The sequence below is a fragment of the Oncorhynchus masou genome, unplaced genomic scaffold, assembly GCF_036934945.1.
Source record: "Oncorhynchus masou masou isolate Uvic2021 unplaced genomic scaffold, UVic_Omas_1.1 unplaced_scaffold_10___fragment_4___debris, whole genome shotgun sequence".
NCBI classification, from domain to species: domain Eukaryota; kingdom Metazoa; phylum Chordata; class Actinopteri; order Salmoniformes; family Salmonidae; genus Oncorhynchus; species Oncorhynchus masou.
The window spans coordinates 2,774-28,260 of record NW_027016701.1 but is presented as its reverse complement, the minus strand read 5'-3'; the positions used below and the strand labels follow the sequence as shown (position 1 = coordinate 28,260).

The window sequence follows — 25,487 nt, the reverse complement described above, 5'->3', positions numbered from 1 at the left end:
GGTAGGCTTTGTTACTTTGGTCCCAGCTCTCTGCAGGTCATTCACTAGGTCACCCCGTGTGGTTCTGGGATTTTTGCCCACCGTTCTTGTGATCATTTTGACCCCACGGGTTGAGATCTTGCGTGGAGCCCCAGATCGAGGGAGATTATCAGTGTTCTTGTATGTCTTCCATTTCCTAATAATTGCTCCCACAGTTGATTTCTTCAACCCAAACTGCTTACCTATTGCAGATTCAGTCTTCCCAGCCTGGTGTAGGTCTACAATTTGTTTCTGGTGTCCTTTGACAGCTCTTTGGTCTTGGCCATAGTGGAGTTTGGAGTGTGACTGTTTGAGGTTGTGGACAGGTGTCTTTTATACTGATAACAAGTTCAAACTGGTGCCATTAATACAGGTAACGAGTGGAGGACAGAGGAGCCTCTTAAAGAAGAAGTTACAGGTCTGTGAGAGCCAGAAATCTTGCTTGTTTGTAGGTGACCAAATACTTATTTTCCACCATAATTTGCAAATAAATTCATTACAAATCCTACAATGTGATTTTCTGGATTTTTTCCCCCTCATTTTGTCTGTCATAGTTGAAGTGTACCTATGATGAAAATTACAGGCCTCTCATCTTTTTAAGTGGGAGAACTTGCACAATTGGTGGCTGACTAAATACTTTTTTGCCCCACTGTATCTGTTACCACTGTGGTAATATCCAATGCCACTGAGACCTTTGGCTCAGAGATGGTATAGACGCAAAAATACTAGGATATTCTAGGTGTAAAGAAATGTTGTATATACCATACTTATATAAAGGGACGTCGCACAATTCAAGTGATAACTGGATGTCTGTCGTCTGTAACTGGAGTTTCCTGACTATATAATCTGACCTGGAAAAACTCCTGTCCCTAGAGATGACCTGCTACCACCCACCCACCCACCCACCCACCCACCCACACACACGCACACGCACACACACACACACACACACACACGAAGCCCTATCACCCTCTCCAGCCTCCTCAGCTTATTAAAGCCTGTTGGGAGGACTCCTGTCCAACTTTAACACTGTTCCATGTTTTAATCTTAATTTAGTCAGATTCGTTATTCAGCTGGAAAATGTCTGTAATTACTTCAGTGTGTGATTGTGGTCATGCTATCTCCCCACTGATTGGTCAGCTGCAATTAGTTGTTTGTTTACTGAGCTGCGGTGGTGGCAGGATTTCTCAGTTTGGGGTTGAGGCATGAGACAGGTTTAATTACTCATAATTAGAGCCGGGAGCTGACCATGCGACCTGACTAGGAAAACATCTGGGCCCTGGATAGTTGTAGGCTGTTACTAGAGCCTTAAGGTTTTCCTGGTCAGTTCATGTGCTTGGAAAAAACCACTAGCCCTAAACATAATTCAAGAGGTTATTGTTATTGTCAGTTCTGTTTGTGTGGAATAATAATGCCCTCACCTGAGCATGGCTGGCATTGGCTTCTCTACAGTGACACCAGTGGACACATACTAGTTGGCCCACAGCACCTTTGGTTCATGTATTCTCCTGCAGGCTGTGTATTACACATAGGACACATGGGAATCTGACCTGAGTTAAGCGTGAGTTAAGCGTGAGTTAAGCGTGAATTAAGCATGTGTAAATGGAACGTAATTCAGTTTCTCTGCACTTTTCTTTTCTATTCTGACCTTGAATTTAAGCATAAGAATAGCATGCTATAAATGTGCTATTCGTTCTGGGTGGAGATGTTAGAAATGAAGGCGTGGCAGCAGTGTGTCCTCAGTTACGCTGCGTTCTGACCTTGACTTGATTCCCTAATAATTCCAATATCTTTACATGTGAAGAAACCATAATTAAGGTTGTGCGAACCTGCCGGTTCCAAGAGGAAAAAGCATCTTTCTTTTCTCCGATAGAATCTCCCCACTGGACACAGACGTCAGTTCAACATCTAGTTTTGATTTACAATCGGTTGAGTTGTCAACTAACGTGAATTCAACGTGAAATCAACTAACAGTGTCACTTTGTCGTTGGATTTAGGTTAAAAGTTGGGTAAAAAAATACAAAATTCCTTTATATTGATGACTTTTTGTCAAATCAGTTTTCCACGTTGACTCAACGTCATCAGATTTATTTATTTTTTTAAGCGACGTGGGAACAACATTGATTCAACCAATTTTTACCTTGGGGAGTTGATCTAGCAACCTTTCGGTTACTGGCCCAACACTCTAACCACTAGGCTACCTGCCGCCCCAACATGACATGTATTGCGGCCCCCTTTTCCACAGTGAAGTAGGTTATCAATGTGCTGTTAATCAGAGTTGTTACTGTATGACCTCATACATTGTAGGGATGAAGTCAGTTTTATTTTACAATTTCTATCATGTTAAATACTAGCCACTATTGAGAGCCACCTTCAGTAATACCCACAGTTTGAATCAGGCCCATAGTGAATACATATAGCATCTAGAACAAACCCATGAGCTTGGCAGGTCAGACAAGGAAACATTGTGTCTTCTGCATTTGGACAACTATGGGACACACAGACACAAACTACTGATTGGGAGTGTGTAAAAGTTAGGTTGTTTTCAGTAGACTGCCAGAGTTGTCTGAGGATTATTGTGTTTGACACAGCTCAGGTCACTAAAGTCTTGTTCTCTGCCTTCAGCTAGAAAGTCCTCCTGCTGTGGAACTGCACTGCTGTCTTTGTGTGGACAGTATTTGAACTCCCTACATTACTACAGTAGCCTGGGAATCTACCATAAGAATCAGGACTCCATTTGATCTCAACCAAACTGCAGTGATCTCCACAAAAAAATACCTAGATATTTACAATATAGCAGTGTGTATGAGTCATTTTTACATTGGCCTCTGCTATAATGGGGTCAAACAGACCGAGCGCTCAGTGCATCTGAGGTGTAGAATTATATTACTTAATTACGTCATCTTTGTTTATTCATGCCTTTTATTTTTTCTTTCTGACCCTCTAATCTGTTAAGATTATCCCCTGTGTCCTCTGCCCTCTCTCTCTCCACATTCCCTGAGATACACAGGCAGCCGTTGGCACCTTAATTGGGAAGGACGAGCTCCTAGTAATGGCTGGAATGAAATCCGTCCTCCCCTCACCAGCCTCCTGTGCTGAGATATAAAAGCTAACTGTCACTCACAGAGTGACAGACTAGTTTCTTATTCTATTGGCTAAGATGTTGGCTTTGGGTGACTGTTGTTGTGCAGAAGGTTGAGAGTTCATGGCCGGCTTGAGGCAGAACAGAACGCACTCTGTTACATATACAAAAGCTCTACATACTCCTTCGATCTCTCTCCCTTATCCTCCTCCCTCCCCTTCACTCTCTCCTGTCTGTTCAATTATCCATTATAGTCATTCATTTATATTTTGGGGCTCCCGAGTGGCGCAGCGGTCTAAGGCACTGCATCTCAGTGCTTGAGGCATCACTACAGACACCCTGGTTCGGATCCAGGCTGTATCATAACTGGCCGTCATTGGGAGTCCCATAGGGTGGCGCACAATTGGCGCAGTGTCGTCTGGGATTGGCCGGTGAAGTCCGTCATTGTAAATGAGAATGGTGCGCCTGGCACCTACTACCATACCCTGTCCAAAGGAACTTAAGTATTTTGTCTTGCCCATTCACCCTCTGAATGGCACACACACAATCCATGTGTCAATTGTCTCAAGGCTTAAACGGGCTGCTCCCAGGTGGTGAGGGTAGGAAACAACATCTCCACCCAGCTGATCCTCAACACTGGGGCCCCACAAGGGTGCATTCTCAGCCCTCTGCTGTACTCCCTGTTCACCCATGACTGCGTGGCCATGCACGCCTCCAACTCAATCATCAGGTTTGCAGGCGACACTACAGTGGTAGGCTTGATTACCAAAAACGACGAGACGGCCTACAGGGAGGAGGTGAGGGCCCTCGGAGTGTGGTGTCAGGAAAACAACCTCACACTCAATGTCAACAAAACAAAGGAGATGATTGTGGACTTCAGGAAACAGCAGAGGGAGCAGCCCCCTATCAACATAGACAGGACAGTAGTGGAGAAGGTGGAAAGTTTTTAAGTTCCTCGGCGTACACATCACAGACAAACTGAAATGGTCCACCCACACAGACAGCTTCGTGAAGAAGGCGCAGCAGCACCTCTTCAATCTCAGAAGGTTGAAGAAATCTGGCTTGTCACCAAAAACACTCACAAACTTTTACAGATGCACAATCGAGAGCATCCTGTCGGGCTGTATCACCGCCTGGTACGGCAACTGCTCCGCCCACAACCGTAAGGCTCTCCAGAGGATAGTGAGGTCTGCACAATGCATCACCGAGGGCAAACTACCTACTCTCCAGGACACCTACACCACCCGATGTCACAGGAAGGCCATAAAGATCATCAAGGACAACAACCACCAGAGCCACTGCCTGTTCACCCCGCTATCATCCAGAAGGCGAAGTCAGTACAAGTGCATCAAAGCTGGGACTGAGAGTCTGAAAAACAGCTTCTATCTCAAGGCAATCAGACTGTTAAACAGTCATCACTAATATTGAGTGGCTGCTGCCAACATACTGACTCAAATCTCTAGCCACTTTAATAATGAAAATGATGTAATAAATGTATCACTAGCCACTTTAAACACTGCCACTTTATATAATGTTTACATACCCTACATTACTCATCTCATATGTATATACTGTACTCTATACCATCTACTGCATCATGCCTATGCTGTTAGGCCATCACTCATTCATATATTTATGTACATATTCTTATTCATTCCTTTACACTTGTGTGTATAATGTAGTTGTTGTGAAATTGTTAGGTCAGATTACTTGTTAGATATTACTGCATGGTCGGAACTAGGAGCACAAGCATTTCGCTACACTCACATTAACATCTGCTAACCATGTGTATGTGACAAATACAATTTGATTTGTTTTGACAAGTGGCATCAATAAGGGATCATAGCTTTCACCTGGATTCAACTGGTCAGTCTATGTCATGGAAATAGCAGGTGTTCATAATGTTTTGTACAATCAGTATATATATGAAAGGTTGTAATTTTTTGGGAGAGGATACAAATCTTCGGAAAATATTCAGATGATGTCAAATGTAAATGGATCGTTTGGAATGAGTGAAACTACTCTTCGTTTTATTCTGTCATGTTTGACAGTGTCCTGATTTTCAACATTACTGTATACACATGTGATTTGAACACAAACATTTTCCTCCTAAAACTGTGGTTTGCATGGGTACATAAGTAGGTGTATTGTTAGTGAGATAAGCCAGATGACCTGGGTGTACTAGCAGGAGATCAGCATCTCTCCCATCCTCCCCCTCTCACCCATCCTCTCTCCCCCTCTCTTCCCCCTAACTCTCTCTTTACCCCTCATCCTCTCTATCTTTCATCCTCTCTCTCCTCTCTCTCTCACCTCATCCCGTCTCTCACCCTCCCCCACCTCTCATCTTCCTCTCTCTCCCTCCCCCATCCTCCCATCCTCCCTCCCCCACCCTCCCTCGCTTTCTCTCATCCTCTCTCAGTGACCTGAAGCAGGAGCTGGACAAGGAGGACAGTCGCTGCTCCCTGCTCTCCCGGCAACATCGCTACATCTGCTGCTGCTCTCCCTTCATCTTCCTGGTCAACTCCATGTGCCAGTGTCTGGACTGCCAGTACAACGTCTGCAAGACCTGCCACCCCTACAGCAAGAAAGACAAAGCCTGGGTCTGTTCCGCGTGCCGGAAGGGCAGGTCAGTGTGGAGGGGTGTGTTTCTGTCTACAGGGGTGAGTGTGTTTCTGTGTGTGTGTGTGTGCTAGTCCCCACAGGATCAAATGCTATTTCTAGGTGGTTTAGGTATAAGGTTAGAATTAGTGTTCGGGTTAGAATTAGTGTTCGGGTTAGAATTAGTGTTCGGGTTAGAATTAGTGTTCGGGTTAGAATTAGTGTTCGGGTTAGAATTAGTGTTCGGGTTAGAATTAGTGTTCGGGTTAGAATTAGTGTTAGGGTTAGAATTAGTGTTAGGGTTAGAATTAGTGTTCGGGTTAGAATTAGTGTTAGGGTTAGAATTAGTGTTCGGGTTAGAATTAGTGTTCGGGTTAGAATTAGTGTTCGGGTTAGAATTAGTGTTCGGGTTAGAATTAGAAAGATGACAGAGAAAACATTACATATCAAATCAAATCACATTTTATTTGTCACATGCGCTGAATACAAAAGTTTAGACCTTACAGGGAAATGCTTACTTACAAGCCCAAACCAACAATGCAGTTTAAATAAATAAAAATACCAAAAATAAATAAATATGAGTAACAAATAAAAGTAACAAATAATTCAAGAGCAGCAGTAAAATAACAATAGCGAGGCTATATACAGGGGGTACTGGTAAAGAGTCAATGTGCGGGAGCCCCGGTTAGTCGAGGTAATTGAGGTAATATGTACATGTAGGTAGAGTTATTAAAGTGACTATGCATAGATAATAGCAGAGAGTAGCAACAGTGTAAAAGAGGGGCAATGCAAATAGTCTGGGTAACCATTTGATTAGATGTTCAGGAGTCTTATGGCTTCGGGGTAGAAGCTGTTTAGAAGCCTCTTGGACCCAGACTTGGCGCTCCGGTACCGCTTGCCGTGCGGCAGCAGAGAGAACAGTCTATGAGGGTGGCTGGAGTCTTTAACTATTTTTAGGGCCTTCCTCTGACACCGCTTGGTATAGAGGTCCTGGATGGCAGGAAGCTTGGCCCCAGTGATGTACTGGGCCGTACATCTGTAGTGCCTTGCGGTCGAAGGTCGAGCAGTTGCCATATCAGGCAGTGATGCAACCAGTCAGGATGCTCTCGATGGTGCAGCTGTAGAACCTTTAGAGGATCTGAGGACCCATGCCAAATCTTTTCAGTCTCCTGAGGGGGAATAGGTTTTGTTGTGCCCTCTTCACGACTGTCTTAGTATGTTTGGATCATGTTAGTTTGTCAACTAGACAGAAGAATTCATTCTAGCAATCTATTACATTATTTTGATGAGCAAGGGTTTATTTAGTCTTTTAGGGCAACATATAAAAGAGAAAATTGACTAACAAATAGCCTACAATAATGTCTGAAATTATAAACAGAAACTTATCCAAAAATCTGCTCCCCCTGTCAAAATATTGTTCTGCTGTCTTTGACTGTAACCTATAGCGTATTTTCTATATTTACAGGTTAGTGTTGGGGGCGGGCCTCAGATTTTCACTTTATCACTTATAGTCGGGTGGTTGCGGATGGGTTATTAGCAATTGCAGGTAGGTGGGTGCGGGAGAACAAATAGCTGACCCGCGCACCACTAATGTTTGCAATCAGAAGAGTGAGGTCTCCCACAATAAGTTGGCAGAGGTTAAACAAGGTGAGATGAGGACGTGTGTGTGTGTTTCTTGCCTTCAGGGCAAGGGACCTCTTGACTCAGAGGATGTGGTAACACACACTCAAGACCACCATACATGCTACACATTGTTAGTGGAGTGCACAAAATAACTTGCCTGGCGCAATGTAAACAATAGAATACTCCCAAAAGTACAAACACCACCCACTGTGGGTAATCGAAATCAAGCGCAACTAAAGTAACTGAAGAAAAAACATTTTATAAGATGGTATGTCAACACTGGTCTGCTACATACACTATGCATAACTGGCATCTCAACAGTGCTCCTTTCTCTATTCTCTCTGTTCTCACTGTTCTCTCTCTATTCTATCTGTTCTCTGTCTGTTCTCTCTGTTCTCTGCCTGTTCTCTCTCTGTTCTCTGTCTGTTCTCTGTCTGTTTTCTCTGTTCGTTCTCTTTCTGTTCTCTGCCTGTTCTCTCTGTTCTCTGCCTGTTCTCTCTGTTCTCTGTCTGTTCTCTCTGTTCTGTCTGTTCTCTCTGTTCTGTCTGTTCTCTCTGTTCTCTGTCTGTTCTCTCTGTTCTCTGCCTGTTCTCTCTGTTCTCTGCCTGTTCTCTCTGTTCTCTGTCTGTTCTCTCTGTTCTGTCTGTTCTCTCTGTTCTCTGTCTGTTCTCTCTGTTCTCTGTCTGTTCTCTCTGTTCTCTGTCTGTTCTCTCTGTTCTCTGTCTGTTCTCTCTGTTCTCTGTCTGTTCTCTCTCTCTCTGTGTGTGTGTGTGTGTGTGTGTGTGTGTGTGTGTGTGTGTGTGTGTGTGTGTGTGTGTGTGTGTGTGTGTGTGTGTGTGTGTGTGTGTGCGTGTGTGCGTGTGTGCGCGTGTGTGCGAGTGTGTGCCGTCCCACAGTGTGTATGCATACTGTATATGTATGGGTGTTTGAACATGTACTCTAGGTTCGGTAAGTATTGGGCCTCTCATGTAGAGGTCTAAAAAGTTGGACCCGTTCCGAAATTGACCTGGGGCTTTCCCACCCGGATAAATATGAAGAAATACATTTTTCAATATAGAGACCCATTCCGAACGGACCAGAGGACAACCAGTTCCGTATAGACATGGTCGGATCCAGGGGGGGGCTACTTTATTTACCAGAGCTGATAACGCGCGAGGGAGAGGACGGCTGGCTGAATGTTGAAGAGTCTTGACCAGAGACAGAAGAGGAAGCAGGTAGTCGGGACGGTTTGCAGGAACGTATGGCAGATAGTTGGAAATGGTGGAGAGTAGTGCGGCCGACGTGGAGGAAATGGAGAAAAAGTTGTAGAAGCAACGTCTGTGCTGGAATGCAAACAATATGTGTGTCAGTTCTGATGATATGAATCAGGAAGATGAGGGTCAAGGATCTGAATGGTCGGTAGTGGAAAGACATAAGAGGAAGAGAGAGCATGATACTGAAAGCAGTAGAGTGTCTAGCTAGTACAGAAAGCATGAAGAGGGCTAACAATGTGTCAGAGTGGAAAGTTGTGATGGTGTTTGGTGAGACCACAGGGCCTCATTTACATCCTATCCAATTAACCAATGCCATAGAGAAAGAGATAGCTGAAGTCAAACAAGCCCGGTTCATTGGAAATGGTAGATTGCTAATATTGTGTGGTAGGCAGGCTCAGCAAGGGAAGATTCTGCTAATGGAAAAGCATAATGGGAAGAAGATGAAAAGCCATGTCTCTGGTGCTTATGCTAGATTGAGGGGAATCATCAATGGGTCCCAATATCTATGTCCATAGATGAGGCCAAAAGGTTGATCAGTAGGAAAGAAGGTCAAAGATGTGAAAGCTTATCAGTGCTGCTGATGATTGAGAAGGTTTTGACTGGAAAAGTACATATAGGACTGTCAAAGGAATTTAACAATTCCTATATGTGTTCATTAACCAATTCAATTAAAATCATTCTGTCTGTTTCTAAGAATTTGTAAGATCTCTATTTGCATGAAATAGACAGAGACCAGTCTATCAAAATTAGCCAATAGTATTTATTCTCGGAGCACGCTGCTCATAGAACCATGTACAACAGCTTCTATTTCACATATGACATCATAGGTTATAAAAGGTATCTCCTCCTCTCGACCAGGACAAAGCAGGTTCAAAAGTTCATTCCAACTTACTAGTGCACATACATGACACACAATATATCTGGATTATCTCCTGAAGTCTCGCCATAGTTTATTACCACTTAGCAGACAGTTCCAGATACGGAAAAACCTGGAGGGGCTCTCGCTGTCTTATTTAATCGCCACAGAGTTATAGTTGAGTTAGTTCAAACATAGGTTAATGACCCTCTTTGCTTACTTTAGACACACACCCTCATTATAAATCAGATATAGTAAAACAGGGTAGAATTCAATTAGTTATAGTTATAGTTAAATGTATACATTGTTTAGCCATTATTCATAAAATTCATAACAAGGACCCATTTAGTTTCAGTGTATGAGCATTTGTCCCATACCCATTATTACAGTGTTTTAAGATTGGAATTTTGATTACAACGTTGTTTTAACGGAATAGACTAGAATGGGTTTTTTTCCAGCTCAGATTTACTCAGGAGGCAATGGCATCCAACGCAGCATAGCCTATAGGCCTAGTGTTTTATTTTAATGTATTTATTCGGGTTCACAGTGCAGACCGAACCGAGGTCCCCCTACCAAACAGCTCTAATGTACACTCTTAGAAAAAAGGGTTCCAAAGAGGTTATTTGGTTGTCGCCACAGGAGAACCCTTTGAAAAACCCTTTTTGGTTCCAGGTAGAACCCTTTTTGGTTTAAGGTAATACTCTTTTGGGTTTCTTGTAGAACCCTCCGTTGAAAGGGTTTTACATGGAACCCAAAGGGTTCTACCTGGAACCAAAAAGGGTTTTTCAAAGGGTTCTCCTATGGGGACAGCTGAATAATTATCCATTTAAGGTTCTAGACAGCACCTTTTTTCTCAGAGTGTATGCGTGTGTAGGTAGGAAGGCTACGTGAATGCATCAGATATGTGCTATTATTAGTGTATGTGCTTGACAACATTGTGCATGTGTAATAATGCCTTCTACCATATTCATAAAGCCTCCTAACATCCAGAACCTTCAGGGAGAGGACCGTCAGGGCTGTTTTGGCCAGGAGCTATTTGCAGTAGCAGGGGTCATCTCTCTGTCTCTCTCTCTCCCTGTCTCTCTCTCGCTCTCTCTCCCTGTCTCTCTGTCTCTGTCTCTCTCTCTGTCTCTCTCTCTCTGTCTGTCTCTCTCTCTGTCTGTCTCTCTCTCTCTCTCCCTGTCTCTCTCTGTCTCTATCTCTCTCCCTGTCTCTCTCTCGCTCTCTCTCCCTGTTTCTCTGTCTCTCTCTCTCTCCCTGTCTCTCTCTGTCTCTCTCTCTCTCCCTGTCTCTCTCTCGCTCTCTCTCCCTGTCTCTCTGTCTCTCTCTCTCTCCCTGTCTCTCTGTCTCTCTCTCTCTCCCTGTCTCTCTGTCTCTCTCTCTGTCTGTCTGTCTCTCTCTCGCTCTCTCTCCCTGTCTCTCTGTCTGTCTCTCTGTCTCTCTCTCTCTCTCCCTGTCTCTCTCTCGCTCTCTCTCCCTGTCTCTCTGTCTGTCTCTCTGTCTCTCTCTTGCTCTCTCTCCCTGTCTCTCTCTCACTCTCTCTCCCTGTCTCTCTGTCTCTCTCTCTGTCTGTCTCTCTCTCTCTCTCTCCCTGTCTCTCTCTCGCTCTCTCGCTCTCTCTCCCTGTCTCTCTGTCTCTCTCTCTGTCTGTCTCTCTGTCTCTCTCTCTCTCCCTGTCTCTCTCTGTCTGTCTCTCTGTCTCTCTCTCTCGCTGGACCTGATTTACCAGATGAGAGGAGGATACTCTACCATGTTTGATGTGCTAGAGCAGAATGTTGTTATTTCTAGGTAGTCATTTCCAAGCCTTTGCTTGTAATTCAACTGTTCATTATAGGTGATCAATTGAATAATCAATCTTCAGTATCACTATTGCATAAACTCCACTGGCTCTTTGAGATTCTAATTCTTGCAGAATTTTTTTGTAGAGGCTTAAGGCGTCACTGCTGGTGTAAACTGTCATAACATGTACCTCTTACAGAGCCGTAGCACACAGAGCCGTAGCACACAGAGCCATAGCACCCACAGAGCCGTAGCACACAGAGCCGTAGCACACAGAGCCGTAGCACACAGAGCCATAGGCTAGTGACTCAATATGCTCGGGGACTTCTCCAAATACCACAAGAAGGAGAATGGTAGCATAGTTCTGCATAGCCAATTGGTAGCATTAAACAACAATGAATGTCAGCTCGAAGTTAAAAGTTACGTCATCCAAATAGTGCTTTCTGGCAGTACAAAGAGGCTTGTGCTGGTGCCTGGTTAGGCCATAGGATTTGATTGAAGCATAGCGAGTGCGACTGACTGGCTTGGAACCCGATGCATCTGTGTGTCATGACAATACTTTGTTAGTCCACTGAGCTAAAGCCTAGGCATTAGGGCCTTAAGCAAGGTTACTCATCACGTGAGTGTGCTGAACTCTGTCAAACTACCTCTGCAGAGCACACAGAGAGCCTGGGGAAGCAGGCTGGAGGCTGCTGATTGAGTCATGCCAGGCAGCATTAAGAATGGAGGAAGAGCTGCACTGTAGATAACAGACTGCTGCTGCACTACTGTCTGGATTATAGTGCCTTCAGTCCTCCTCTGTGACCTGCAGGAGAGGGTGAGAAAGTGAGAGAGAGGAGGAAAGAGTGTGTCTGCATGGTGTGTGGACACAGCCAGTTAGCAATAGAGTCGCTAATTTGTTCTCAAATCTAGTTCATGTCCCTCAACCACCTTCCCTTTAAAAAGGTCTATAGATTACGCTACTGTTCCCCAATCTGAACTATTTATACACTGGACCTGCACAGTACAGGGATAAGGCTGATAAGGCCTGACACAAGAGCCAGTAAGGCAGTTATATAACAATAAATAACCACAGCATTGTGTGCATATCTCGAGGACCTGAATAGAGCTCAAAGAAGACAGAGAATCTATGACTAGGTACAGAAAATACCCCTGCTCAGGCAAACCCCTACTTCAACTGCAATTACTCTGAGGCTACAGTATCATTGTTTAATCAAGCAATGTGTGCTCATGTTATGAGAGTATTTTTTCACTGACATGCTCAAAATTCTTTCAACAATTATTGAGGTTTTTGAAGTGTCTCTGTGTGTTTGAGTGCTCTGCATGGGCTCAGTGGGCACAAAACTGGAGAAAGAGATATGAAACAGATGATGTCCTACCTGAAGTTGTCCAATACGAAACACCCATTTCATTTTCCTCTTTCAAACTGTTTTGCTACATTGTGGCCTGCTGAACATGACCCATGCCTGTCCTGTGTGTCGTGTCTCTGTGAAGAGGGAAGCACGTAGAGGAGAGCATCGGGAATGAGGGCAGCGTCTGTAGCGACAAATACTTATTTCCCACATAGTGAATGTAGGGTTAGATATTGAATGTCTTTTTTTCTATATACCCTACCATCCCAACACAAATTGGATTAAATTAAAGGACAACAATACATCTACCGCTACATACAGCTATTTTTGCTCACATTCACGGTACCTGTAGTTAAATAATTATACAGTATATACTCTACATTCCTAATCTCCTCTTACTTCAAGTACTTAATGTCTTTATTGAAGGAGCAGATCGTTTTTTGTTGGTCTGTTTGGGCTGACCAATGTAGACATTTTCAAATACATGCATCTTAAAAGGTTTCTGTCACGAAATGTAGATCAAATCAAAATCAAATCAAATCAAATGTATTTATATAGCCCTTCGTACATCAGCTGATATCTCAAAGTGCTGTACAGAAACCCAGCCTAAAACCCCAAACAGCAAGCAATGCAGGTGTAGAAGCACGGTGGCTAGGAAAACTCCCTAGAAAGGCCAAAACCTAGGAAGAAACCTAGAGAGGAACCAGGCTATGTGGGGTGGCCAGTCCTCTTCTGGCTGTGCCGGGTGGAGATTATAACAGAACATGGCCAAGATGTTCAAATGTTCATAAATGACCAGCATGGTCGAATAATAATAAGGCAGAACAGTTGAAACTGGAGCAGCAGCACGGCCAGGTGGACTGGGGACAGCAAGGAGTCATCATGTCAGGTAGTCCTGGGGCATGGTCCTAGGGCTCAGGTCAGTTAAAACTGGAGCAGCAGCACGGCCAGGTGGACTGGGGACAGCAAGGAGTCATCATGTCAGGTAGTCCTGGGGCATGGTCCCAGGGCTCAGGTCCTCCGAGAGAGAGAAAGAAAGAGAGAAGGATAGAATTAGAGAGCGCACACTTAGATTCACACAGGACACCGAATAGGACAGGAGAAGTACTCCAGATATAACAAACTGACCCTAGCCCCCCGACACATAAACTACTGCAGCATAAATTCCGGAAGGCTGAGACAGGAGGGGTCAGGAGACACTGTGGCCCCATCCGAGGAAACCCCCGGACAGAGCCAAACAGGAAGGATATAACCCTACCCACTTTGCCAAAGCACAGCCCCCACACCACTAGAGGGATATCTTCAACCACCAACTTACCATCCTGAGACAAGGCTGAGTATAGCACACAAAGATCTCCGCCACGGCACAACCCAAGGGGGGGCGCCAACCCAGACAGGATCTTTTGGACATCAGGGCAATGTTGAGGAAATCCTATTTAAGATAGGACAGGATATTCATATGATAGGTAAGATATATAAAACCTCTATCCAACTGACAATCTCTTAGAAAAAAATATGAACTATTGGAACCACGACTTAAAAAGAACAGATTTTGGCACAAGATGGAGGGAGTGTTAGAACATACACTGAGTGTACAAAACATTAGGAACACCTGCTCTTTCCATGACATAGACTGACCAGGTGAATCCAGGTGAAAGTTATGATCCCTTATTGATGTCACTTGTTAAATCCCCTTCAAATCAGTGTAGATGAAGGGGAGGAGACAGGTTAAAGAAGGACTTTTAAGCCTTGAGACAATTGATACATGGATTGTGTATGTGTGCCATTCAGAGGATGAATGGGCAAGTCAAAAGAATTGCTTTTGAACAGGGTGTGGTAGTAGGTGCCAGATGCACCGGTTTATCAAACTCCATCCATCCATCTTGACACAGCTGTGGTAGGCATTGACGTCAACATGGGCAAGCATCTCTGTGGAACGGTTTTGACAACTTGTAGAGTCAATGCCCCGACAAATTGAGGCTGGGGGGGGGGGTTCCTAATGTTTGGTATACTCTGTGTAGCTAACGCAATTACAGTTAACGATAAATATAACCTTCATTTCTATTATACCCCCTTTCCCTTTTCAGAGTACAGCAAAGACCCTCACAGTGGCACTGAGGGTGGCAGAGGAGGCCATCGACGAGGCCATCTACAGGGCAGAGGGATACACCGACAATCAGGTAACATATGCTGCGGCGGTCAGTCTGTCTGTCACTCATATGACTCAGAGGGAGAAAGTAAGACTGCTGAAGATTGACTTCACTTTGCAGTACCAGCTTTGTATTCCTTCTAGTTTGCTGAAATGCAGATTAAACGTGCAGATCATTCATTTACAATTCCATTTACTTTGTGCTGCCCTAATTAAAGAAACCCACTTCTATGTTATTGTTCATTGAGATATTTTAGCATGCAGTAGTACTGCAACCTCTTGTAACAGACTAGCCGAGCAGTGACACAGTCATCTTCTGCACCTAATTACTCCTTTAATCTGTAAAACCTTGCATATCCAAAACCACTTTTAAAAAGCTTGCAGGATCTTATTATTTTATATTTATCGACTGTGTATCTGACTTCGCTGTTGTTCTCTCCAGGATATGCAGAGTGAAGCTAGGTATTTGCGGGACCACAGGGAGGAGCTGATTGAGGAGCTGGCCACAACCATCGTACAGACAGTAAGTACCATTTAATTGAATTGAAATTCAATTAAACTCAACTCAACTCAATTCCATCCTAGATCATCCGGCGGAGGAAGAACCTGGTTGAGATGAAGCCAAACTGTGACCTGGACTGGCCCCCAGGCAACCAGAGTGGTGAAAAGCCTTTGGCTTCAAGCTGCCCCAGCTCCCAGCCCCAGATCACCACATCAGTCCACGCCAAGGTATGGAGCGTAAGGTGGTTAAGGGAACTACGCTTATGTGATTAGTAACCTTGCCTAGGCTTCCGTTCAGAGGGCTAACACAGTATTGTGGTGCGCAGATAACCCAGGTGGCCGAACTTCGATAGCCAGGCATCTTCATGTTCGTTCAGAAAGCAGAGTGGTAAACGAGACATGGTAACTCGAGACTATGGTTTGCCCAACATGAAGACTTGTGTTGGCTCATGACCAGGCTTTAGCTTAGCAGGCTAACACGGTTAAAAGCCCAGTCTGTCACATAAGACCAGAACATAATACAGTATATGGAGTGTGACTTGGTTAGTTATCATTACCTCTCTTTACCCATATTTAAGTGTGTGTATTTACCTCGGCGGTCTCGCTCTGCCTTCCTTCTGGATGATAACGTTGTGATGCAGTGCTTCGGGGTTTCCCAGGACTCTCAGCAGGGGCTGAAGGTGGAGGGAGGAGCGGCAGGGTTGGCCAGCTGGAAGAGTATTGACCGCCTGGACAACTCCAGTAAGAGCCTGCTGGCCACTGCAATTTACTATTCACACACATCTTTACAAAATGTCGTTAGTACACACACCTTATGCAGTAAGTTTCAGAGTTACCTGTTGGTGATGTACTCTAGCTAGAGACTGGTGGCTAAAGGCTTCCTCCTTTGTGTGTGTGTTTGTGTGTGTTTGTGTGTGTGTGTGTGTGTGTGTTTACATGTCTGTCTGTGGTGAATTCCTTGTTTGTTCATTGTCTACCCTGGTGTGTGTGAGGTGCGTCCTCAGTGCTGAAGAGCCCTGACGGGAACTGGATCGCCTTGCAGAGCACCCAGCTCTCTCGGCCCAGCCTGCTGACCAAGTGGAAGTCGCTTGTATTCAGTGTCCTGGAGTGGGAATTCGGTGTGATATCCGCCTGCAATGAAATGGGCTCTTACGACGCCGAGGGGGCCTGGGACGCTGCCCTGCTGGAGATACGCAGGAAGATGACCTCCAGCGCCAACAACAACCAGGGGTCAGAGGCTCCAGACTCCCAGGCCTCTGCTGGCCAGCAACCCAGCATCCCATTACCCTCGCTGGGCCACCACGCCAGCACGAACACACTCAACTATGAGTCTGAGGTAGGAGAAGGTCAGGTTGGAGGTTAAGGGTCGAAGCTCCAGAAGCTTCATCTCGCCTCCCTGAAGAGAGAAAGAGATCGGGAGGAAGAGAGGTTATGGCAAATGGAGGTGGAGATGGAGGGAGGAAGAGCGGAAGAGAATAAAGAGGAGAAGAAGACAAAGGAGAGGGAGGGATTTGGAGGAGGAGAGTCAACACTTATCAATCTGGCTAGTCAGGTCAGAGGCACAGAGTTCTTATCCACTGAAGATGAGTTAGACAGAGTGTGTAGGGGGTGGAGGAATGGGAGGAAGAGAGGATGGAGGAGAGAGCTGAAGAGAGGGAGGGAGAAGGAGGAGAGGAGCTGACCATCAAGATGCATATGCTGGCTAGCCAATTCACACAGTTGTCATCAACAGAGGACGAGCTTGACCAAGTGGGTCTCAGCAATGGAGAGATGGAGGAGAAGAGAGAGAGGGAGGGAGAGAAGGAAGAGCTGACATCCAAACTGTGTAGACTGGCTAGACAAGTCGATGCCACACAGTTTTCATCCACAGAGGATGATCTGGATAGAGCGGGTTTTGATGGTGGAGAGATGGAGAAAGAGAGGGAGGAGAGAGAAGGAGGAGGAGAAGAGAGGTAGGAGATAGTCGCGGAGGCTCTGTGGGAGATGAAGGGGGAGGAACTGATCTCCAAGTTGAGAGACCTGGCCAGTCTAGTTAGCGCCTCACAATTCTCGTCTAACAAGAGGAGGAGAGAGCAGAGAGGAGTGTAGGAGACATAATTAAGTTATCAGAGAGAGTGACAGAGTTGGTCGGAGAGAGATGTGGAGAAATGGGTGGAAAGTGGCATGGAGAAAGACGAGGAGAAATGGAGGGAGAGAGGAGGAGGGGACAGGTGGAGAAGGAGAAGCCCTGGCACCTGGGAGTGATGATGGTGGTGGAGGGGAGGATGATGAACGAGAAGAGGCGCGATAGAATCACCGAACTAGACGTGAGACTGTTTGACTTTGAGGATGAGAGTGAGAAAGAGGGAGAGCTGCAACATGAAGAGACAGACACAAAGGTAGAGAAAGCGGAAGAGAAAGAGGGAAACGACGGTACAGAGGATGATGGAGATGATGTTTGAAGGAGGGAAGGAAGGAAAGAGGCTAGGGGAAGCAAAGATAAAGGTGGAAGGTGGGGTGGGGTGGGAGGACAAGAGCGAGAAAGAACAGAAAGTGTGGACACTGTGGAAGAAGGTGTTATGTGATAACATCACTTGCAGCCTAGTGAACACACTGGGTGGAATGGAGGTAGAGATGGAGGAGAAATGGTGATGGACCTAGAAAGAGAAGAGAGAGGAGAGGAAAATAATAACATACAGTTTGGAGAAAAATAGTTAAAGGAAGAGGTAGATTAATATCTAATGAATAAGATGCTAATGCTAGAACAGCTATCAGGCAGGTTTGGCACTTTGCATAAGACAGGAGTCAAACCTGGAGAAAGGGTTTCCCCTGTGTTCAGGAGGAGATACTGAATGTAAGAAACAAAGGACCTAGCTTTACCTCTAGAGATAGAGTATGTGGCTATGTATTTCTTCTGACATTTCTAACCTGAAAGCAACTAACAGCTGTAACACTATGTGCTCGCTACTCTAGACCCGTTTACTTTCCCTAACTTGTCTTTTCCTTTCTCTTCCCCTGTCCTTCCTTGTTCCATTGCTTCATTTTAGGATAGTCCTAATGACAAGGGCCTAGAAAACACACTCCAGTTCCTTTCTGCTTTGCTACAGCAGGTGACATCACAAACTAACTGATATCTTGACCTTTACCAAGAGCAACTGGGATAGCGCTATGAATCCAATTAATCAACCAATCAATCAAACCCTATTTATTTATCTTTGTTCTTTGGCTTTTCTCTGCTTGTTTAAAACTGTTATTCTCACATTAATGGATGTGTTACACACATAAACAGACGGCTTTTGGGGATTGCCTAAGAATGGTGTTAATCTAAACCATTGTGTGTGTGTGTGTGTGTGTGTGTGTAGAGGTACTCGGAGGTGTCACTGCACAGTATCACCACAGAGGTGCTGAAGGTGTTAAACGCAACAGAAGACCGACTCCAGGGGGTCGAGGGGGATGACTGCATCCCTTCACTGTCCCCCAACACTGACACAAAGAGGCTGGACAAACAACTCAGCAGACTGGAGGATACTGTCTGTCTGTCTGTCTGTCTGTCTGTCTGTCTGTCTGTCTGTCTGTCTGTCTGTTCCTTATTTCAACATACAATGCATTCGGAAAGTATTCAGACCCCCCAGCTTTATTCTAAAATTGATTAAATAGTTTTCACCCTCATCAATCTAGTACACACAATATCCCATAATGACAAACCAAAAACAAGTTGTTGTTTAATTTTTTTTACAAAAATACACAACTGAAAAAAAAGAATTCAGACCCTTTACTCAGCACTTTGTCGAAGCACCGTTGGCTGCGATTACAGCCTTGAATCTTCTTGGGTATGATGCTTCAAGCTTGGCACATCTGTATTTGGGGAGTTTCTCCCATTTTTCTCTGCAGATCCTCTCAAGCTCTGTCAGGTTGGATGGGGAGCGTCGCTGCACAACTATTTTCATGTCTCTCCAGAGATGTTCGATCGGGTTCAAGTCGGGGCTCTAGCTGGGCCACTCAAAGACATTCAGAGACTTGTCCCAAAGCCACTCCTACATTGTCTTGGCTGTGTCCTTTGGGTCTTTGTCCTGTTGTAAGGGGAACCGTTGCCCCAGTCTGAGGTCCTGAGGAAGGTTCTCCCATCTCCACAGAGGAACTCTGGAGCTCTGTTAGAGTGATCATTGGGTTCTTTGTCACCTCCCTGACCAAGGCCCTTCTCCCCCGATTGCTCAGTTTGGCCAGGCGGACAGGTCTAAGAAGAGTCTTGGTGATTCCAAACTTCTTCCAATTAAGAATGATGGAGGCTGGGGTCTCCTGAGTGGCGCAGCGGTCCAAGGCACTGCATCGCAGTACTAGAGGCGTCACTACAGAGCGGGGTTCGATCCCGCGCTGTATCACAACAGGATTGTGTCGAGGCACAGATCTTGGGAAGGGTACCAAAACATTTTTTGCAGCATTTAAAGGTGGTTTAAAAAAGGCCATTGTGTTCTTGGGAACCTTCAATGCTGCTGCAAAAAAAATGGTACACTTTGCAGATCTGTGCCAACGGACAATTTCTTCAACCTCATGGCTTGGTTTTTGCTCTGATATGCATTGTCAACTGTGGGACCTTAAATAGACAGGTGTGTGCCTTTCCAAATCGTGTTCAATCAATTGAATTTACCACAGGTGGACTCCAATCAAGTTGTAGAAACATCTCAACGACGATCAATGGAAACAGGATGCACTTGAGCTCAATTTCGAGTCTCATAGCAAAGGGTCTGAATTCTTATGGAAATAAGGTGTTTCTGTTTTTTAAAACCTGTCTTCACTTTATCATTATGGGGTATTGTGTGTAGATTGATGAGGGGAAAAAAAATCATCCATTTTAGAATAAGGCTGTGACGTAACAAAATGTGGAAAAGGTCAAGGGGTCTGAATACTTTCCGAATGCACTGTATCTTACGTTCATTGAGGGTTTAAGAATGGTGTGTGATGCTAACCTCTGTTCATGTTATACAACTGAAATGACCACAGTCTGTCTGTGCAAACTGAACTGTGCCCACCAGGTGTACGTGGTGGCGGGCACGGCTTACGGTTTGGAGGCGGAGCTTGGCGACCTGGAGGACTGTGCCCGGGCCATCGGCGGTGCCACCTCAGACCTGGAGCTGTCCTACCTGGAGGAGCAGGTGGCAACGGCTTCCGCCCAAGTGCAGCAGTCTGACCTCCAGGTTTGTGTTCAAGTCTGGATTTCCTCTGTGTCTCATACGGCGCATTCAGATAGTATTCACAACATTTTCTTGTGTTACAGACAGAATTTAAAAAGGATCAAATTGAGATTGGCCTGGCCTAAACAAAATACCCCATAATGTCAAATTGGAATGTATTTATTTTTTTATTTTTTTTACAAATGTATTAAAAATGAAAAGCTGAAATGGGTCAGTAAGTATTCAACCCCTTTGTCATGACAAGCCTAAATACACTACATGACTAAAAGTTTGTGGACATCAATTTCCACAATATTAATTACAATATTTAGTTGAGGTGTATGGTTTAGTGAATGATTTGTCCCAAATACAATGATTTTTTACTAACTGCAGCTCTTTGTTAAATGTTGCAGTCATTTCAGTTGCTGTAGTAGCTGACGTGTATAGTGTTGAGTCATCCACATACATAGACACACTGGCTTTACTCAAAGCCAGTGGTGTGTCATTAGTAAAGATTGAGAACAGTAAAGGGCCTAAACAGCTGCCCTGGGGAATTCCTGATTCTACCTGGATTATGTTGGAGAGGCAGAGGGTGTTCTGTTAGACAGGCAACTCTTTATCCACAATATAGCAGGGGGTGTAAAACCATAACACATCAGTTTTTCCAGCAGCAGACTATGATCGATTATATCAAAAGCCGCACTGAAGTCTAACAAACCAGCACCCACAATCTTTGTATCATCAATTTCTCTGCCAATCATCAGTCATTTGTGTAAGTGTCGTGCTTGTGGAATGTCCTTCCCTATAAAGCGTTCTGAAAGTCAGTTGTCAATTTGTTTACTGTAAAATAGCATTGTATCTGGTCAAACACCATTCTTTCCAGAAGTTTACTAAAGGTTGGTAACAGGCTGATTGGTCGGGTATATGAGCCAGGAAAGGGAGATTTACTATTCTTGGGTGGCGGAATGACTTTTGCTTCCCTCCAGGCACTTGTTACAGTTTGAAGTTTTTTCCTGAGTGGGCAGCTTGATGAAAGCCAGTCAATATTTAAATCACCCAGAAAATATACTCCTCTGTTGATATACACTGATACACATTATCAAGCATTTCACACATATTATCCAGTTCCTTATCAACAAGATGACAGTGAATGTTCCTAAATGGCCAAGGACAGTTTTGATGTAAATCTACTTGAAAATTGATGGCAAGACCTGAAAATGGTTGTCTAGCAATGATCAGATTTGAAAAAAGTGTTAAACAAATCAAAATATATTTTATATTTGAGATTATTCAAACTCTTGATTAACACTTTTAATGGTTACAACAGTACAATATGTGCCATATGTGTTATTTCATAGTTTTGGTGTCTTCACTACTATTTTACAATGTCGAATATAGTAAAAATAAAGACAAACTCTCGAATGAGTAGGTGTGTCCAAACTTTTGACTGGTACTGTACATCATAACAACTGTAGCAGTGAATAAATAAATGTCCATTGAGGTGGAGGCAGAGTGAAGCCTGTGTTGGGTGGGGGGGGCGACACTTACTATTGTCATTTTGTATTTTTTTATTAATAACTTCTTGCGATGGGAAAATGCTTGTTTTTTTATTGAACATGTGCTCTTAATGACAGATTGTAAAAATGAGGTGAAATCGATATACTGTATATCTTTTTTTTTTTACCCACCATAACAATTTAAATTTAAATTATATTACTGCCAAAGTTTTGGGTTGGTTTCCCCCAAAAATGTATCTCCATTGATAAATACATAAAGAGCAATTTAAGATTCCTCTAAAGGGCCAAACTACGTCATATGCCGAATTAGGAACCACTTTGGCCACCCTGCAAACTACATGTCACAGCCATGCATTTCTGGAATTGTCCGGTATTATATGTATGTACAGTACATGTATTTGAAATACATTTTACATAAAGTTAAATATATTGAAAGGTGTTTATTTTTTTCGTATAAGAGTGCAAGACTTTTGACCTGAGCCCATTGTGGCATTTCAGACTTTTGCCTTGAAAAAATTGAGAATGCATGTGATTTTACCTGGGATTCTCACGCCCTGACCTTAGAGAGCTTTTTATGTCTCTATTTTGGTTTGGTCAGGGTGTGATTTGGGTGGGCATTCTATGTTCTTTTTTCTATGTTTTGTATTTCTTTGTTTTGGCCGGGTATGGTTCTCAATCAGGGACAGCTGTCTATCGTTGTCTCTGATTGGGAACCATACTTAGGTAGCTTTTTCCCACCTATGTTTTGGGGTGGGTAGTTATTTTCAGTTTAGTGTTTTCTGCACCTGACAAGACTGTTTCGGTTTTGCACTTTGTTATAGTGTTCAACTTAATAAAAGTCATGAACACTTACCACGCTGCGCTTTGGTCCGATTCTTCTTCATCAGACGACAACGACCGTTACAGGGATATAAAAAAAAATATAAATATAAAAATATAAAATACAATGTTTGAAAGAAAGAATTAGAAAGGGGTCCTTATGATTGACATAAAAACGTACACATTCAATTGTGCTTCTTAAGGCCTTTTAAGTTTATCTGAGTCAGATAATATGAATATTTCTACTTTGTTGTAGGTGTCGGAAATCGCAGACAGGATCGCAGCTCTGAAGATCGCAGGTCTCAATGTGGTCCCACAGAACCGCTTCTTTAAGCTCCAAGAACAGCCTAAGGTACTGGACCGGACCAAGCCACGTAGGACTAAGACCAGGAGGTTTTCCTGGTCAGCAGTTTGGGGTCAGGAAAAACTCCTGGTCCCCACTTGTCACTCACTACCAGCGTTTAACAAACACATACCTTGTGATTTTCTAACAAACTAATTAAGTGTCACATGACTCTCTGCAGCCACAAACATTGGAGTCTTCACGGCAAACGAGGAGGCGGCTACCTGCTCCACCCTTGAAGGGTTAGATATACATATGTCATATATACCATATATAGGTAACTGCCAAAATAAAGGAAACACCAACATAAAGTGTCTTAGTATGTCGTTGGGCCACCACGAACCAGAACAGCTTCAGTGCACCTTGGCATAGATTCTACAAGTGTCTGGAACTCTATTGTTGGGATACGACCACCATTCTTCCATGAGAAATTCCATTATTTGGTGTTTTGTTGATGGTGGTGGAAAACGCTGTCACAGGCCGCTCCAGAATCTCACATATGTGTTCAATTGGGTTGAGATCTGGTGACTGAGAAGACCATGGGATATGGCTTACATGCTCATCAAACTATTAAGTGACCACTCGTGCCCTGTGGATGGGGGCATTGTCATCCTATGGGGGCATAGCCATGGTAGCCAAATAATGGCCTGCCCAGCATTTTTATACATCACCCTAAGCATGATAGGATATTAATAGCTTAATTCACTCAGGAACCACAACTGTGTGGAAGCAACTGCTTTCAATGTACTTTGTATCCCTCATTCATTCAAGTTTTTCCATTATTTTGGCAAGATAGTCACACATTTACTAGAATCACATTAGTTATTGTATTCAATAGAGTGTGTGGTCTCATGTTGTTCTGTATTTTGACCCACATGCCTTATCTCTTCTCAGATAAAGAAACCTAACTGACCGGGCATGTTGACCACTGCCATGACCCCTTGACTCCCCCCCACACCAGTGCCTTGAGCCCCTTGTCCACGGTACCATCAGTGTCCAGTAAGAGGCGTGCTACACTGCCACCAAGACACTACAGAGTACAGACTAACAGTTTTACCACTACTTCTGGCATTGTGGATAAAGACAAGAGTTGTACATTTCTTAATAGTGAGAGATAGTAGCTACATACTTTATGTAAATGTGATGTAAAAACAAAGAAGAAATGGATTAAGTTAAGAAACAAAGCAGTTTTTACAGAATCTTTTTCTTAAATATGCTGTTGAGTGAAATGTCAATCATCTCTTTGTTATTGGACCTTCCAACCAATCGGTGACCAGAGCCATTTTTATATAGCTGGATGAGAATGTTGTTATGACGATGGAGATGTAACTCTAACAGACGTGTGGCTATTGTCTGAAAGGCAAGCTATGATTTATACTACTGCTTGTTTTAACATGTTTTTAACAGTTAACCTATTTGATATATATTTATAAAAGACACTGGTCTATCACTGTTGTGGGAACAATCATTACATAAAATAGACAGTTATTGAAGTATGTGCAAAATAACATTCCTAATGTCAATAAAACAATCAGCAGTGATTTGTCTTGTACTGTATGACTTATCTGTTGAATATTGGTCATACAGAATATTATACTTACAGGTAGACAGAAAGTCTCATATGGTTGTTAGTTCTTTGGAACCTTGTGCATCTGATGTATGACTTTACATTGTAAATTATGTACAATAAAATAAAAATGGTATTACTTTTGGCTTATCATTGTGCTCCTACAGATAGATGTTTCACTGTGTAGGCTACCTGTAATGGTCCTCTGCTATTACAATTGTATGAACAAAGTCATGATAAAGCCTTGAAGTAATCAATCTTGAGATTCATCCACACACAGAGCTTGCCTAACCTTACAGTTTAAGGAGTTGGAAAAATAAGTTTGTGTTATTGAGCCGAGGAAGTGGCACCAGTGTCGACATTCCTCCTGTCCTGATGGAGCCTTGGACCTGAACACAGGAGGAAGATCTCAATTGCATACTCCTCGTGTCCTCTCTCCTCGTGTCCTCTCTCCTCGTGTCCTCTCTCCCACCCCTCCAATGGGTTTTTGAGATGTAGATGAGGAGAGAGGACACGAGGAGTATGTCATTGAAATCTTCCCAGGACTTCTTACTAGAGAAGTAAAGGCCATCTTTATCGAAACAGACTTTGATAGTTTGTTGGCTGCATTTAGACAGGCAACCCAATTCTAATAAAAAAAATTCTCACTAAATTGGTCAATCGACCAATCAGATCAGCGCTGAAAAATATTTGATGTGAAATTATCTGATTTGATTGGTCAAACGACCAATTAGTGGAAAATATATCAGAATTGGGCTGACTCTCTAAACACAACCTTTATGTTCCAATGAGTGCTTCCAGGAGCATCTTCTAACATCCACTTGTTTCACCCAAACAGTGCTCTTGCCTTTGTTTTCCATAGACATTCCACAGCATTCTACCT

General features: G+C 43.8%; 1 protein-coding gene across 1 annotated transcript in view; it reads left to right on the top strand.

Moving 5' to 3' along the window:
- LOC135539049 (rab effector MyRIP-like) overlaps positions 1–24,170 on the top strand; it is a 38,276-nt gene extending 14,106 nt beyond the window's left edge. Inside the window, exons 2-13 of the mRNA XM_064964929.1 lie at positions 5,520–5,700; positions 14,649–14,741; positions 15,153–15,233; positions 15,296–15,439; positions 15,871–15,952; positions 16,216–16,547; positions 18,238–18,300; positions 18,553–18,720; positions 20,221–20,382; positions 22,951–23,046; positions 23,219–23,279; positions 23,932–24,170. Of these exons, the coding sequence (XP_064821001.1) occupies positions 5,520–5,700; positions 14,649–14,741; positions 15,153–15,233; positions 15,296–15,439; positions 15,871–15,952; positions 16,216–16,547; positions 18,238–18,300; positions 18,553–18,720; positions 20,221–20,382; positions 22,951–23,046; positions 23,219–23,279; positions 23,932–23,945 (1,477 nt within the window). The 3' untranslated portion in view covers positions 23,946–24,170. The remainder of the gene's footprint in view (positions 1–5,519; positions 5,701–14,648; positions 14,742–15,152; positions 15,234–15,295; positions 15,440–15,870; positions 15,953–16,215; positions 16,548–18,237; positions 18,301–18,552; positions 18,721–20,220; positions 20,383–22,950; positions 23,047–23,218; positions 23,280–23,931) is intronic.
- The last annotated feature ends 1,317 nt before the right edge of the window (positions 24,171–25,487 follow it).